We start from the raw sequence: 15,002 nt of genomic DNA, 5'->3' as shown, positions 1-15,002 counted from the left end.
AATTTGCCCAGTGTGATAGCCCCTTAACTCTTCCCTCATTTCCTTCCTCTTTTCTCTCTCCTTACTTATCTCTTTTTCCTTTCCATCATCATCTATATTATCTTTATGTTCTTCGTTCTTCCGTTTTGTCCCTTATTCCTTTTTTTCTGTTTAGGTATATTTTTCCTTTCCACCAGTCCATGAAAATCCCAGGAACGCCTACGAGGGGCTTTTTAAACATGCTAACTGGGGTGCGGATACGTTCAAACACACGGGCTGAAGACGTTTAATACATACATGATATAAAACCCTTTACTTATGTTATGGACTGCCTATTACTACGTCTTTTATTTATAGGAATGAGAGATGAGAAGGCTAAGCTAAAATATTGCTCTTTCCGATCGTTCTTTAACCCCTTGACTGCAGACTTCCTACAAGAAGACATCACCAAGCTACAGGAATGGAGCAAAAAGTGGCTGCTACAATTCAATGAAGAAAAATGTAAAGTCCTGCACCTTGGGAGAGGTTAGCCAGCATACCAGTACCACATGGGAAACTCTCTACTATCCACCACAGAGGCAGAGAAAGACCTGGGAGTATATGTTACCTGGCTACCACTGAAGGCCAAATCCGTGCTAATCGCAGCGGAGCGCAAAGAAAGAAGAGTCAAAGTCACATAACATATATATAGCTCTTTATTTTTGTTCTGAGCTGTCTCCCATTCCGTCTTTTGATTATAGGAAGAAATACAGACGAAGGGGATAAAAGCTAAAATAATACTTTCTCTTTCCTTTCCTTAAACATAGAGAGGAGTCAAAGTCACTTAAATATAACATAGATCTAATCACACCTGTTCTGGGCTATGAACGAGATGGAAATGATAAGAAACATGACACCCGATATATTTTTTTTACTTAACCACTACTACTACTACTACTACTACTACTACTACTACTACTACTACTATAAATTCCTCCTGTCCTAGGCATACTACCATTCTATCTATTCTATATTAAGTTGAAGTGGAGATAAAGAGAATGACAGGTCCAGTATCACCCTCCTATTCCTTCTTGAAATGGAGAAAAAAAGAAAAGTAGCTTCAAACACCAACAATATAACTACAGTTCACTCGGGTCATTAACCTATTCAATTATGCACCTGCACGTCTGTGTTTTATTTGTATTCAGGTGACATGCTGTGATTATGTTGTTAGGCAGGTGACATCAGAGCTGAAGTTACCTACCTGTGTTGGAGAGAGAGAGAGAGAGAGAGAGAGAGAGAGAGAGAGAGAGAGAGAGAGAGAGAGAGAGAAGGCTATTGACAAAAGACCAGTGGAAAGTTAAAGGAGATAGATAAATAGATAGATATAAAGATAGACAGGTAGATAGATATAAACAGATAAATATAAACAGATAAAAGCAAAACAAAACACAATGAAAAGTTGGTACACACACACACATACACACACACACACACAATGAGTGAATGAGTGTGCATATGTGTGTGTGTGTGTGTGTGTAATTTCACCTGTTCACCACATAGGCAAGAACACTCACCTCCCAAACCACGGCGGCTAGACCACACCTGAAACACACACCTGCCCGCGGCCCGGAGGAGGCAAAAAACAACCCACAGGTAATTAGACAGGAAAGTTAGGCAGTAATCAAGGCGCGTAATAAGGGAACAGAGGAGTTAGGAAGTAAATTCGCCTCAAAAGACTTGGTAAAAGATATATAAGGAACACACACACACACACACACACACACACACACACACACACACACACACACACACACAAATAAAGAAGACTGAAAACCGTGTAACAGAAAATAAAAGGAAAAGGAAGGAACATGAAAAGATAATTGCTGGCCAAGAAGAGAAAACCTGTACCTTTCCTGAGGGGCGTGACTGCACAAGAAATAGACAAGAAAATAAAGAAAAGGCGTAGAAGAAAACAGATAGACGAGATAATGACATACACGAAATCAAAAAAAAATGGAAGACATGCTAATTATCTCCTCGCCCCCCCCCCCCCCTCCACCCCCTTAAAAAAATAGGATATGCCAATGATGTACAGTTAATCAACGAAAAAATAAACAAAAAGGAAAACGAGAAGTGAATGAAATATGAACAATTAGATAAACAATAAAAAATAAAGATAAAAGATAATAATTAAGGACAAGAATAAGTAAAGATAAATAAATAAGATGATAAATGATAAATATATGTAAGATGAAGATTAAAAAGACAATATAAATAAATAAATGAGACAAAAATGACGCACGAACAATTAACAAAAAATAATAGAAAAAACAACAAATTCTTTCCTCAAACACATGAATAAAGGAAGGAACGAAATAATAATAGAAAATAATAAAAAAATAATAGAAAAAATAATAGAAAAAATAATAAAAAAAATAATAGAAAATAATAGAAAAAAATAGAAAAAAATAGAAAAAATAGAAAATAATAGAAAAAATAGGGAAAATAAAAAAATTGAAAATAATAGAAAAAATAATAGAAAATAATAGAAAATAATAGAAAAATAATAGCAAATAATAGAAAATAACAGAAAAAACAACAAATTCTTTCCTCAAACACATAACTAAAGGAAGAAACGAAACAGAAATTAGAGAAAGAAACAAAAAGAAAAAAAACATGACCGTATACTCCCACAAAAAGAGTAACCGCAGGAAAAAAAAACGAAAAAAAAAATACAAAAGACAATTCTTCCTCCAATTACACCCGCTTATTAAGTAAAATAGAGAAGATGTCATGGAAGAAGAGGAGGAGGAGGAGGAGGAGGAGGAGGAGGAGGAGGAGGAGGAGGAATAGGAGGAGGAGGAGGAGGAGGAGGAGGAGGAGGAGGAGGAGGAGGAGGAGGAATAGGAGGAGGAATAGGAAGAGGAGGAGGACGAGGAGGAGGAGGAAGTAAAGAGAAGGAAGAATGGATTAACACATCTTTTTCTCTCTCCTAATTCTCTTTAATTACAAGTGACTAGTGGTGGAAACATGAAGACATGGAAGAGCAGGTAACACAAAACTTCTTGCCTTAAACTTCACAAGGATGCACGCACTATGAAGGTTGGATGGGAGGAGAGGTCGGGGAGCGGAAAAAAGTGAGGTCAATCTGAAAGCAGGTGACAGCCGCCGCTCCCTTGCCCAGCCCTGATCAGACCATACACTACTTGACCCAACCCTGTCTGCTCTCTTCATTCATTCATTCATTCATTTATTCAGCCTGTGTTGCCAGATCTACCATAATATCATGATTTACTGAAATTTTGATGAATCTCAGAAATAACTTATCAATCTCATGAATAATTTGTATATTGCTTTTCCAAATTTTCATCAGTCATAAAAAAATACTGATATAATGCTTTTTAACTTAATTTTATCTACATAACATATATCACAAGAACCACTACACATATATTAAAGTGCGTCTGCCGAATTTTTACCTACCTACTGAATTTTCTCCAAATAATCTTTTTTTTTACAACAAAGGAGACAGCTCAAGGGCATCAAAAAGACAATAATAAAAAAAAAAAGCCCGCTGCTCGCTGAAATTTCCTCTGCACCATCTGGCAACACTGCATTCAGCATACCATTAGCCTGCTGGATGGACATGTCAACGTGTATGAAGAAGAAAAAACTCAAGAAAGATCCCTGTCTGCTGCGCTTTTTGGGGGGAGAGTAACGCATGTAGGAGGAAGCAGTTGCCTACATTGCCGGCTTCGTCGTGCGCAACCTTGGAAATTCTTCATAGCGAGGCCTGTATTGGAGCTTAACCCTGAGACGCCACTGCCTCCTCCATCCACTCCCTTGTCAATCTTAAGGAAGGTCATGGCACACACACACACACACACACACACACACACACACACACACACACACAAACTATTTTTTTTAAGATCTTTGCTTTGTGGTTTCCTTATGTTATTTTGGCTCGATGTTTCTTTTAATCACTCCTCCTCCTCCTCCTCCTTTTTAAAACGGTGGGGGGGGTCTGTGCACGGACCTAAAGGAAATAATTAATAAATAGATGAAGTGCAGTCGAGGAAAGCAAGAGGCAAAGAAGAATGAAAAAAAAGGGAAATAGCCATTAAAGTAAGGAGCAACGGAAAATATATAATAACAATTGGAGGGAAGGAAAGATGAGTGACAGGGTGAGATGAAGACAGGAAGAAAGAGGAAGAAAGAAAGAAGACAAAACAGATGGAAGGAGTCGTCGAAATGAAGAAAAAAAAAAAACAGCTAAAAATTAAAGGAAAAGAATACTGGCATAAAAGAGGAGGGTAAATAAGAAAAGATATGAAGATGTGTAGATAAAAAGAAGAAAGGGAATCAGGAAGGATGACAAGAAAATGAACGAAAGAAAGAAGTGAGGAGTGCAGCAAAGAAACAGGGAAGAGGGAAATGCTAGACAAGAGAAGAACGAATGGAGGAAGATAAACAAGAGAGAGGGAGAGAGAGAGATAAGGATCCAAGTAAAAGAAAGAATGGAGGAAGAATTATAAGGATGTAGGAAAAGAAGAAAGACATAAAGGAAATTGCAGGAGTTGAGAAAGAAAAGAATGAAGGAAGAAAAGTGGACAGAAGGAAAATACCACATAATAAAGAAAGAAATTAAGGATGTAGGAAAAGAAGAAATACATAAAGGAAATTGCAGGAGTTGAGAAAGAAAAGAATGAAGGAAGAAAAGTCGAGACAGAAGGAAAATACCACATAATAAAGAAAGAAATTAAGGATGTAGGAAAAGAAGAAAGACATAAAGGAAATTGCAGGAGTTGAGAAAGAAAAGAAAGAAGGAAGAAAAGTGGAGACAGAAGGAAAATGCCACATAATAAAGAAAGAAATGAGAGGATGAAAGGAAATGAAAAAGACGAATAAGGAGAAACAGACAGAGGGAAGAAACATATTACAGGATGAAGAGGCGTAACAAATAAAAATAATAAAAATGAAAATATGCTAGACAAAGAATATGAGAGAGAAAGAGAGAGATAGCAAAGGATGGATAGGCGTTACCTGTCGTTAAGTGAGTGAAGGTGATGGCAGAGTTAAGGGACAGACAGACAAACACAACTGACAGCTCACACATCCCACCCCCACCACACGTACACCTTACACTTGCTCAAGGGGGAACGGTAACCCCTCCCGTCAGTGAAAAACTTTAAACGTATGTGTGTAATTTTTTTTTTTTTTTACAGCAAAGTTCAAGGATATAAAAAAAAGGAAACTAATATGAAAAAAAGGCCTGTTACTCACTGCTTCTAAAAAGACTTAGAGGAGTGGCCGAAAGATAGGTCAATTTCGGGAGGAGAGGTGTCCTGATACCCTCAAAATACAACCAGGTAAACACACACACACACACACACACACACACACACACACACACACACACACACACACACACTGTTAAAGCAGCTTACACAGACAGGTGCATCTATAAGACTAACATTACATCCTGGCATTATCATCACTTGTTAATACTGTTTACTGGCATCAGCAGTCACAACAATAAAAGATAACTGGGAGCATTAACATTGCATTCCTGTCTATGTTAATATAAAAATAAATCTACTGCATTGAGGATTATCATAACAAGTACTGTGTTTAAATGATGGTGGCAAAGCAGCTCAAGAAAATAAATCAAGATTGATATCAAAACCTTTTTCTTTAATCCTTCCCTCCTTTCATTTAATATTTTCCCAGTCAACCTTTCCTCTTTTATCTTCCTACATTTAGTTTGTTTTTCCCTCTAACCAGGGGCGTTTCTAGGGTTCAAAAACATTTGGGGCTAAGAGAAAAACATCAGGGGCTGAAGTTTACATTGAGCGAAAAAAAAACTGAGCTTCGTGGAGGTGGAGCGGCTGGAGCCCTGCATGAGGCAGATGGCAGTTGAAATTTGAATGCAGTGGTTCCCAACCTTTTTTTCAGGCGACCCCAATCATGCACCTCTAGACATGACCACCTAGTCTGGACCATAGGGTCAATGTGGTCTGAATATCTATGTTAATCTATATAACTGCATGTTAATCTTTCTCCTTCTGTCCCCCCTACACACACCCACACCTGCCTAACTTTCCTTCTCCCTCCCTCCCTGCAGGCGTGATGGTTGACACTGGGTGTGGGCGTGGGTGTCGGCTGTGTTCCCCTGTCAACGGGTGCCTGGCGTGTGAGCCGCCCTTCTTCCTGGTGCTGCAGCGGGACGGGGTGCGCCAGACGGCCTCCTGCACCAAGACCTGCCCCCGAGGCTTCTTCAAGGTCAAGAAGAAGAGGAACGGCTTCTGCAGCAGTGAGTGTTGGGGTGAGGGGGGAGGAACGGGGGGATAGGGGGATGAAAAGAAGAGAAAGGTGATAAGAGAAAGAGGAAGAGAAAAAGGAAGAGTAGTAGGAGAAAAGAGGAAGAGGTGAGAAGAGAGGATGACAAGAAGGAAGAGAAGTGAGAGAGGAGAAGAAGAGAGGAGGTGAGGAGAGAAAAGGAAGACAAAAGAAGGAAGAAAAGGAAAAGAAGAAAAGGAGGAAAGGAGAGTAAGAGAGGAGGAAAAAAAGGAAAGAAGACGAAGAGAGGAGGAAAGAAGAGGAAGAGATGGAGAGGAGGAAAAGAAGATATGAGAAAGCGGAGGAGAGATGAGGAAGAAATGACAGAGAAGAGGAAGAAAAGACTGGAGTCGCTGACGTTAGTGTTGACTGTCAGATAAGAGGCAATGAGAGGGAGGGATAAATGAGACAGAGGATCGTATTTTAAGACATTTCATCGTCCAAGAACTCATATTTGACAAGGCTTTCATAGGAGTTGTGGGCATTTCCAGGAGTAGTTTTATGGTCCTGGTGGTAATTTGACCCTTCCTTTGTACCTTGAACCTGTAGAAACGCTCATTAGAACCCGACTGACCCCCTCTTTGACCTTTAGAAATAGCTGATATGAGAAGCCAAAGTGTCTTTCAATACCGACCAGAGGTTACAGAAAGGATTCAGATAAATAAGAGGAAATGGAAGAGTTATGGGGAAGTAGACAAAGGAGGAAAACAGGGATTAACATACAGTCTTCTACACAAAAAAAGCCATTGCTACCTCTCTCCCCACCTCCCCTCTCTCTCTCTCTCTCTCTCTCTCTCTCATTGGTATTCAGATGGACAAACCAAAAAAGGAGTGTCAATCTTTGTATTCATGTGGGTAAACTCACATTAAACACACAAACCACCACTCTTCAATATTCCAGGGGACAATTAAAGGCATGACTCAAACACCTCCTGAGGGCATGAAGGATGTACTAATTTAGGCAAGTAGAGACCAAAATTAGTAACTATTTCTTTTTATAGCTCGGTCATTCTTTCTGTGTTAATTTGTCACACTACAGCACATGTTCTCCCAAGTATGCTTTGTCGTCCCTGCCTCATCCCCTATACTGCAGAGAGGAAATGCATGAGTAGAAATGAATAAAGTAACATTAACACTCCCTTCTCTCCCCTGTGTTCAAGCTTTCAGCCTCTTTATTGGTTCACTTTACAGAAGCAGTGTGTTGCGTAGACTTTACACTTTACTGTACCCAGTTGTCTGCACTATCCAAACAGCATATGGCTGCCTCGTGCCAGACATGAATGGGCGGAGAGATCACAGGGCTGAGTACCTTGAGCATTTGCATGTGGCAGACCCTCCAAATGGGTAGCTACTACCTGCTGGGTTGCAAATGGCATATGCTGATCCACTTTTAACAAACGCCGACCCTCTCTTGATGAGGCCAGAGAGGCTGTGGCAAGGTTAAGGGGTGGGAAGGCACCTGATAATTTTAACATCAGTGCAGAGCTGGGGAAAGCTGGAGGTGAAACCATGATTCACAGGTTGCTTGCAGTCTTGAATGCCGTGTGGTAATCTGTTATCATTCCTCCTGGCTGGAAGAGAGGGCTGACTGTCCCTATATGGATAGGGAAAGGGGACTGTAGAACTGTAACAACTATACGTACATCATTCCTCCTGACTGGAAGAGGGGTCTGACTGTCCCGTTATGGATAGGGAAAGGGGACCACACAACCACAACAACTATACAAAGTTTTTTTGCTAGTTTGTTTGTTTTTGTTTGTGTACATTTTGTTTATGGTGGCAGTATTTTTTTTGGTGGGCCAGGTGGTCAGCCTCAGCCTGTTATGGTGCAGGCAAGTGTTTTAGTGGAGTCATCCTGCTTGGCTAGTGCAGCCCTCCTATAGCTATTATTGATCCTCTTTTAGGGAATCTAGAGTGAGGGTTGATAGGTCGTCTTCAGACAGCACCCGGTAGTCTTAGGGCCACTTTCACAGTCACTTTGTTTGTTTTGATCATTACCAATGGCGGCGATCGACGCTATAGTTTTGCACGTGAAACTGGCCTATGGGGTAGTGGCGGCTGCAGAGGAAGCGAGAGGTGTTGAGAGTGTGTGGCAAGGTGCGGGGCTAGGCTAACCCCGCAGCCGCCACTACCCCATTGGCCAGTTTTACGTGGAAATACTATAGCGGCCATAACAGCCATTGGTAACGCTCAAAACAAACGAAGTGACTGTGAAAGCTGCCCTTAGACCAATCGGCAATGACTGAAAAATTGCCAGTTTGTTTGTAGCAGTGAATGGGATGTGAACCTGCATCCTCCTGGACACTGTGACCACTCAGCCACCGCCTCCCCTCGGACTGATGCCTTTGGTAATAAGTGCCAGAGCAGAATCATGAGATGTCGCAGGAATGACTGTCAAACATCAATTTCTGTTAGAATCTTTTGAGGCCTTTTACTTGTATAATCTATGAATGCCAGCTCTGGCTATACAGACATGTAGCACACTGCCAAGAGGCCAACTCTCACTGGGTTGTTTCTGTAAAGCCAAAGGGCGAAACCAAGGGGATGCCCTCGGAGTTCATGGCTTGAGCAAGTTGAAAGATCCTTCCATGGGGTACTCAGGATAGGAAAGGGACCAGCACCATAAAAGATAAACAAATATATAGAATTAAATCAATAAAACCTAGCTATAAAACATCCTCCTTAAATTTCTCCCCCTCTAAGCTTCCCCCTTCCCTCCCCCGCAGAGTGCACCATGCTGGGCTGCGAGGAGTGCCTGGGCCCCCACTACTGCTCCACCTGCCAGCAACACTACTTCAACTACTTTGGCAGGTGCATCAGGGAGTCGCCAGGTGGGTGTACAGGGGGAGGTGTATTCATGCCTACAATAAAACACAGTAATCTGAATCCAATTGCATGTGAAATTCAATAGAGTCTGAATTTGTGCAGAAAATCATACAACAACCTGAATTCATGGAGACAGAAAACCAAAATATAACCTGAAATCATGCAAACAGAAAATCATCATCCTCTAAAGAAAGGAAAGTTTGAATTCTTAAAGGATGGAAACTAACATATGTACAAAATAAATATCTTAAATCTGGAGTGCATGAAATTATGAATAGAAGACACGCTTTATTTGACACGCTTTATTTGACACGATTACTTCTTACGAGGCTTACAGTGTGTTTGCTACTGGGCGTTTATATTGCCATGAGAATACCAATTAAGCTCCTACAGTCCAATATTCTACCTATCTATATCATGTTAATCCCTAAAAATTGTGTGTGTATGTTTACGTATTTGTTGCAACCTATTTATATTTTCATGAACTGCATCAAGCTTATAAAAAATCCAACAATGCAACTCATCTATATTATGCCATTACTTAAACTTCAGTGTGTGTGTGTGTGTGTGTGTGTGTGTGTGTGTGTGTATTTACCTAGTTGTAATTTTAAAGGGCCTGGGGTTACGCTCGTGTGGTCCCGTCTCCATATCTGTACTTGTCTAGTTTTTCCTTAAAGTTGTGCACACTCTTCCCTGATACTACTTCCTCACTTAGTCTATTCCAAACCTCTATGTTTCTTTGCAGGAAGCTATATTTTTTTACGCCTCTCAAGCACCTTCCTGTGTGTGTGTGTGTGTGTGTGTGTGTGTGTGTGTGTGTGTGTGTGTGTGTGTGTGTTAAATACCTATACACCTTTTCACAGGTAAGAACAAGACGCAAAAGCTGGGAACCACAACAGAGCACACGACGACAACAGACGACGAGAGGAGGAAAGACGGGGACGAAGAGGAGACAAAAACAGAGGAGGTGGAGAAGGAGAAGGAGGCAGAGGAGGAGGGCATACAGATAATGATAACCTCCCCGTTCAGACCCTTCACCACAGTCACTAACACCTCCACAACCCCTAACACAACACTGCCTTCCCCAACTATCATCCCCACACCACAACCATCCCCAAGTCCCGATCCCTCTGTCCCTACCCCAGCAACCCCCTCGTCCCCATCTTCAAAGAGAGGTCGACTAAGGCCATGCAGAAGAAGACGAAGGAGGAGAAGGAAGCACAAACTTGGGATGAAGGACACGGAGAGACAAAACAGAAAGAGAAACAGGAATAAGGAGAGACGGAAGGACGTGATAAACAGGAGGAGGCAGTGCAGACAAAGAGGAAGAGGAGGGAGAAGAGGAAGGAGAAAGGAGAGGAGGTGGGGTGGGAGGAGGAGAGAGAAGAAAAGAACACCCACCATCACCAACACCACCTTAACCACAACCACCACCACCAACACCACCCTGATCACCAACACCACCACCACCACTACCATTCTGCCGGTAACCACAGAGACGCCAACCACGACGCAAATGATAGACCTGTCACTGCTGGGAGAAGAAGGGCAGGAGGGCAACTCACACCTGTCAGGCTCATCAACTCAAGTGGACGGCCAGAAATTCTTTTACAACAACAGGCCTCGGGAAATGGCGAGGTTCAAGCAGTCTAGCTCGTACAGACGGAGGAAACCGGTGTACGTAAGGGGGAAGAAAGTGCGGCATGCCAAGATTGGGTGAACGGAAAATTGATAAAGAAGAGAGTTATGCGTGTGAAGGAGATGAGTGTGTTTCTGTCAAGGCTGGAAGAAGAGGGAAAACAGAAAGAAAAAACTATTGTGAGAGGGGAAAGTGTGTGCGGTGTCAAAATTGATGAGTGTTGAAAGGTGAAGAAAAAAGGAGTGTTGTTTGATGAGCCACTCTAAAACGAATGAGTAAAAAAAACGATGAGTTAAAAATAATTGGATAAATAAAAGAAATCCGAAGAAAGCAACTGAGTGTGAAATTGGATGAGAAAACAGTTAATTCATAAGGGAAAATGGATGAGAAAAGAAAAAGGGATGAGTAAAGAAAAACATATGAGTAAAGAAAATAGATGAGTATGTTGGATGAGTAAAGAAAAGAAGGGTAAAGAAAAGTGAATAAGTATAAGAAAATTATATGAGTTAAGAAGGTTGAATGAGAGAAGAAAAATAATGATAAAACTAGATGAGTCAAGAAAATGAGATGAATACAGTGGATGAGTAAAGAAAAAGTGCAAGAGTAAAGAAAATGAGTCAAGAAAATCAGATGAATATAGTGGGTGAGTCAAGAAAAAGTGTATGAGTAAAGAAAAAGATGAATATAGAGGGTGAGTAAAGAAAAAGTGCATGAGTAAAGAAAATGAGTCAAGAAAATTAGATGAATACAGTGGGTGAGTAAAGAAAACAAGTCAAGAAAATTAGATGAATAGTGGGTGAGTAAAGAAAAAGTAGATGAGTAAAGAAAATGAGTAAAGAAAATTAGATGAATAAAGTGGGTGACTAAAGAAAACGAGTCAAGAAAATTAGATGAATAGTGGGTGAGTAAAGAAAAAGTAGATGAGTAAAGACAATGAGTAAAGAAAATTAGATGAATAAAGTGGGTGACTAAAGAAAACGAGTCAAGAAAATTAGATGAATATTGGGTGAGTAAAGAAAACGAGTCAAGAAAATTAGATGAATATTGGGTGAGTAAAGAAAACGAGTCAAGAAAATTAGATGAATATTGGGTGAGTAAAGAAAACGAGTCAAGAAAATTAGATGAATATTGGGTGAGTAAAGAAAACGAGTCAAGAAAATTAGATGAATAAAGTGGGTGACTAAAGAAAAAGTGCATGAGTAAAGAGAAAAAGCAAAAGATAATTGTTTGGTAAGCCAGGAAACAGAAGTACTATAGGACCTGCCACATAAAAAAAACATAATAGGATAGAATGAGTAGGTACAGTGACACATAAAGCCTACTGAATACCACTTACCACAAGTCCCTTCCTATACCTGATCCCACTTACGAAGGACTGGCGAGAGGAAAAATGCACGAACAGACATTACATTCACTTCATTCCGTGTAACTAACTTGTGACAGCAAATAATGAAAAGGCTACGGACGACTGGGTAGAATGAGTACAGTGTCACAAAGAAAAAGCCTACTGAATACCACCTACCAAAAGTCCCTTCCTATACCTGATCCCACTTACGAAGGATTGGCGAGAGGAAAAATGCACGAACAGACATTACATTCACTTCATTCCGTGTAACTTGTGACGGTGAATAGTGAAAGATTTTTGCGATAGTGAATAGTGAAATAATTCTGGCACCCTCAGTAAGCTGTGATCAGGGTTTGTGTTACCACTGACTGATAATACCGTTACTATGCACGATAAGGGTGATAATGACGATGATGATGATGATGATGATGATGTGTTTGCGAATACACACTCACGGATTCCTTGTTCCCTAGTCCGTCCATGCATGAACATACACGCACACACACAAACACATACACACACGATATATGGCAAATACACACTCATGGATTCCTTGTTCCCTAGTCCGTCCACACAGGAACACACGCACACACACATACACATACACACACGATATATATTCCGTCCAGTTTGTATATACATTACAAATTTCCCCATAAATTTAGATAAACGTCAGAATCACACAAATAACTATACCACTACATCACTTTTTGTTGTTGCTGTACTTCATTAAAATATCAGAAGCGGAAATTATTGTGATCAGAGACGTGAGATGAGAGTGAGTGAGAGCGAGAGAGAGAGAGAGAGAGAGAAAGAGAGAGAAACACACAACCTTTTCCACTGTTATATTCACCTATGCAAAGTTTAGAGTAGCTGAGTCACTGTCCTTTATATATTCGCTGTAGTTTGCACTTTCCACACACAGAACCAAACAGCCAAACAAACAAGCACTGACTGTTTTTTCACTCAATTGCACCTTTAATTATCACCAAAATATGTGAAATAAAGCAATTAGCACAACCAAGTATTTTTTTTCCCTCCAATCAAACTTAACCGGCTTCATTTATGCATATCCAGGAAAGTTAAAGTTGTATGTACACTTAAATATTTTGTCTATGATATACCACACGACATTCCGCAAAAAGTATCACCCCATGTTTTCTTTCTCTTTTAGCAATTATTGATGAAAATATGAATTCCCTCAAAAGAATTACAAATATTTTGTTACTATTTTCTCTCCACAAGCCAGCTGTCTTCATAAATTTGTTCCTTCTTAACCCCTTGGATGCAAATATCCTACAAGAAGACTTCACCAAGCTACAGGAGTGGAACAAAAAGTGGCTGCTACAATTCAATGAAGAAAAATGTAAAATCATGCATTGGGAGGAATAATCCAGCATACCAATACCACATAGGAAACACTCCACTATCCACCACAGAGGCAGAGAAAGACCTGGGAGTATATGTTACCAGGCTACCAGTGAAAGCCAAATCCGTGCCAATCACAGCGGATGGGTTAAGGGACATTTTTCTTTGAAGCATATGAGAAACGTACTGCTCTATTCGGAAGAGTAAATCCTTCTCTCAGCAATTTGCTTACATAAAACAGGGGAAAAAATGCACATATACAAAATAAAGCAACAATCACAGTACACATAAAGGAGAAAGAAAAAAGTATACAATAAAAATACACATTCACAGTACATACAACGGGGAATAAAAGGAAAGCAGGTATAGGAAAGAAGAAACAGGTAAAAATGAGGAAAATCAAGTAAAATAGAGAAGAAAATATGAAAAAAAATTAATTGTAAAAAACAAGAAAATAGGAAAAATGAAAATAAAGAATAGAGTGCAACAGGGGAAAAAAAAGTATTAAAGATAAAAAAAAGAAATAAAACAAAATCAGGTATGAAAAGTAAGATAAAACAGCAAAATATAAGAAAATAAAGTAAAAATGACAAGAAAACAACGGAAAACAAGAACAAAATCAAATATAAAAGATAAAAAAAGGAAAAAACAAAAAAATCAAGTATGAAAAGTAAGATAAAACAGCAAAATAAAAGAAAATAAAGTAAAAATGGCAAGAAAACAAAGGAAAAAGAAGGAAATTAAGTATAAAAGATAAAATAAACAGGAAAGAAAACAGAAAATCAGGTATCAAAAGTAAGATAAAACAGGAAAAAAAAAGAAAAAAAAAATCAGGTACTCACTCATCTTCAGACAGGGCGAGACTAATGGCACGGTGTTGAAGGCAAGGGACAGGGAGGGAGCGAGGCAGGGAGGCAGGGGATGGGTGAGACAAGGCCATGTGAAGAGATCCCTGCCCGCCCCCTGCCACACCCCCTGCAACAAGGTCACGGGGGGCATGTCAAGGGGCTACAGACTAAACATGACCTTGACCTGTCCTCCCAGCAGTTACCTGACCTGAGCCTCTTTCTTGACCTCCCTCCACTTGTTCTCTTCATTTCCTCTTTTGATGTCACTTCCTCACTTCATTTAGTTTTCTTTTTTTTTCTTTTTCTTTCTTATTGTTTTTTTTCTTACTCACTTCATTCTATTCTTTCTCCTTTTTCTTTCTTTTCTCTTTTTCTCATTCACTTTAGTTTATTGCCCTTTTACTTTTTCTTTTTTCTTGGTTCTTCTTTCTTTTCTTTACCTAAAAATGATTGATGTGTTTAGAGACTGGAATATTACAACAAAATAAATCGTTGTTGTGATTCACCTATTCTAATCTTTACATTACCTGCTAACTGAGATGTCAGGAGGCAGAGGTATGCTGGGGTATATGTTAATGTGTGTGTCACCTTAGTGCTCATTTCAGGTGGGTAACTGTCATTATTATTATTATCAGTAGTAGTAGTAGTAGTAGTAGTAGTAGTAGTAGTAGTA

At 39.8% G+C, this 15,002-nt stretch overlaps 1 protein-coding gene across 2 annotated transcripts in view; it reads left to right on the top strand.

Annotated features, from left to right (window-relative positions):
- The window catches only part of LOC126985848 (R-spondin-3-like), a 29,127-nt gene extending 17,378 nt beyond the window's left edge, over positions 1-11,749 (top strand). For both annotated transcript variants that reach the window (XM_050841308.1, XM_050841307.1), the window contains 3 exons: positions 6,089-6,277; positions 9,030-9,134; positions 9,993-11,749. In XM_050841308.1, the coding sequence (XP_050697265.1) occupies positions 6,089-6,277; positions 9,030-9,134; positions 9,993-10,849 (1,151 nt within the window). In that variant the 3' untranslated portion in view covers positions 10,850-11,749. The remainder of the gene's footprint in view (positions 1-6,088; positions 6,278-9,029; positions 9,135-9,992) is intronic.
- Positions 11,750-15,002: the final 3,253 nt, after the last annotated feature.

The sequence above is a fragment of the Eriocheir sinensis genome, chromosome 60 (assembly GCF_024679095.1).
Source record: "Eriocheir sinensis breed Jianghai 21 chromosome 60, ASM2467909v1, whole genome shotgun sequence".
In the NCBI taxonomy this organism is placed as follows: Eukaryota; Metazoa; Arthropoda; class Malacostraca; order Decapoda; family Varunidae; genus Eriocheir; species Eriocheir sinensis.
The sequence above is the reverse complement of the archived record's forward strand: the minus strand, read 5'-3'. Positions and strand labels throughout refer to the sequence as shown.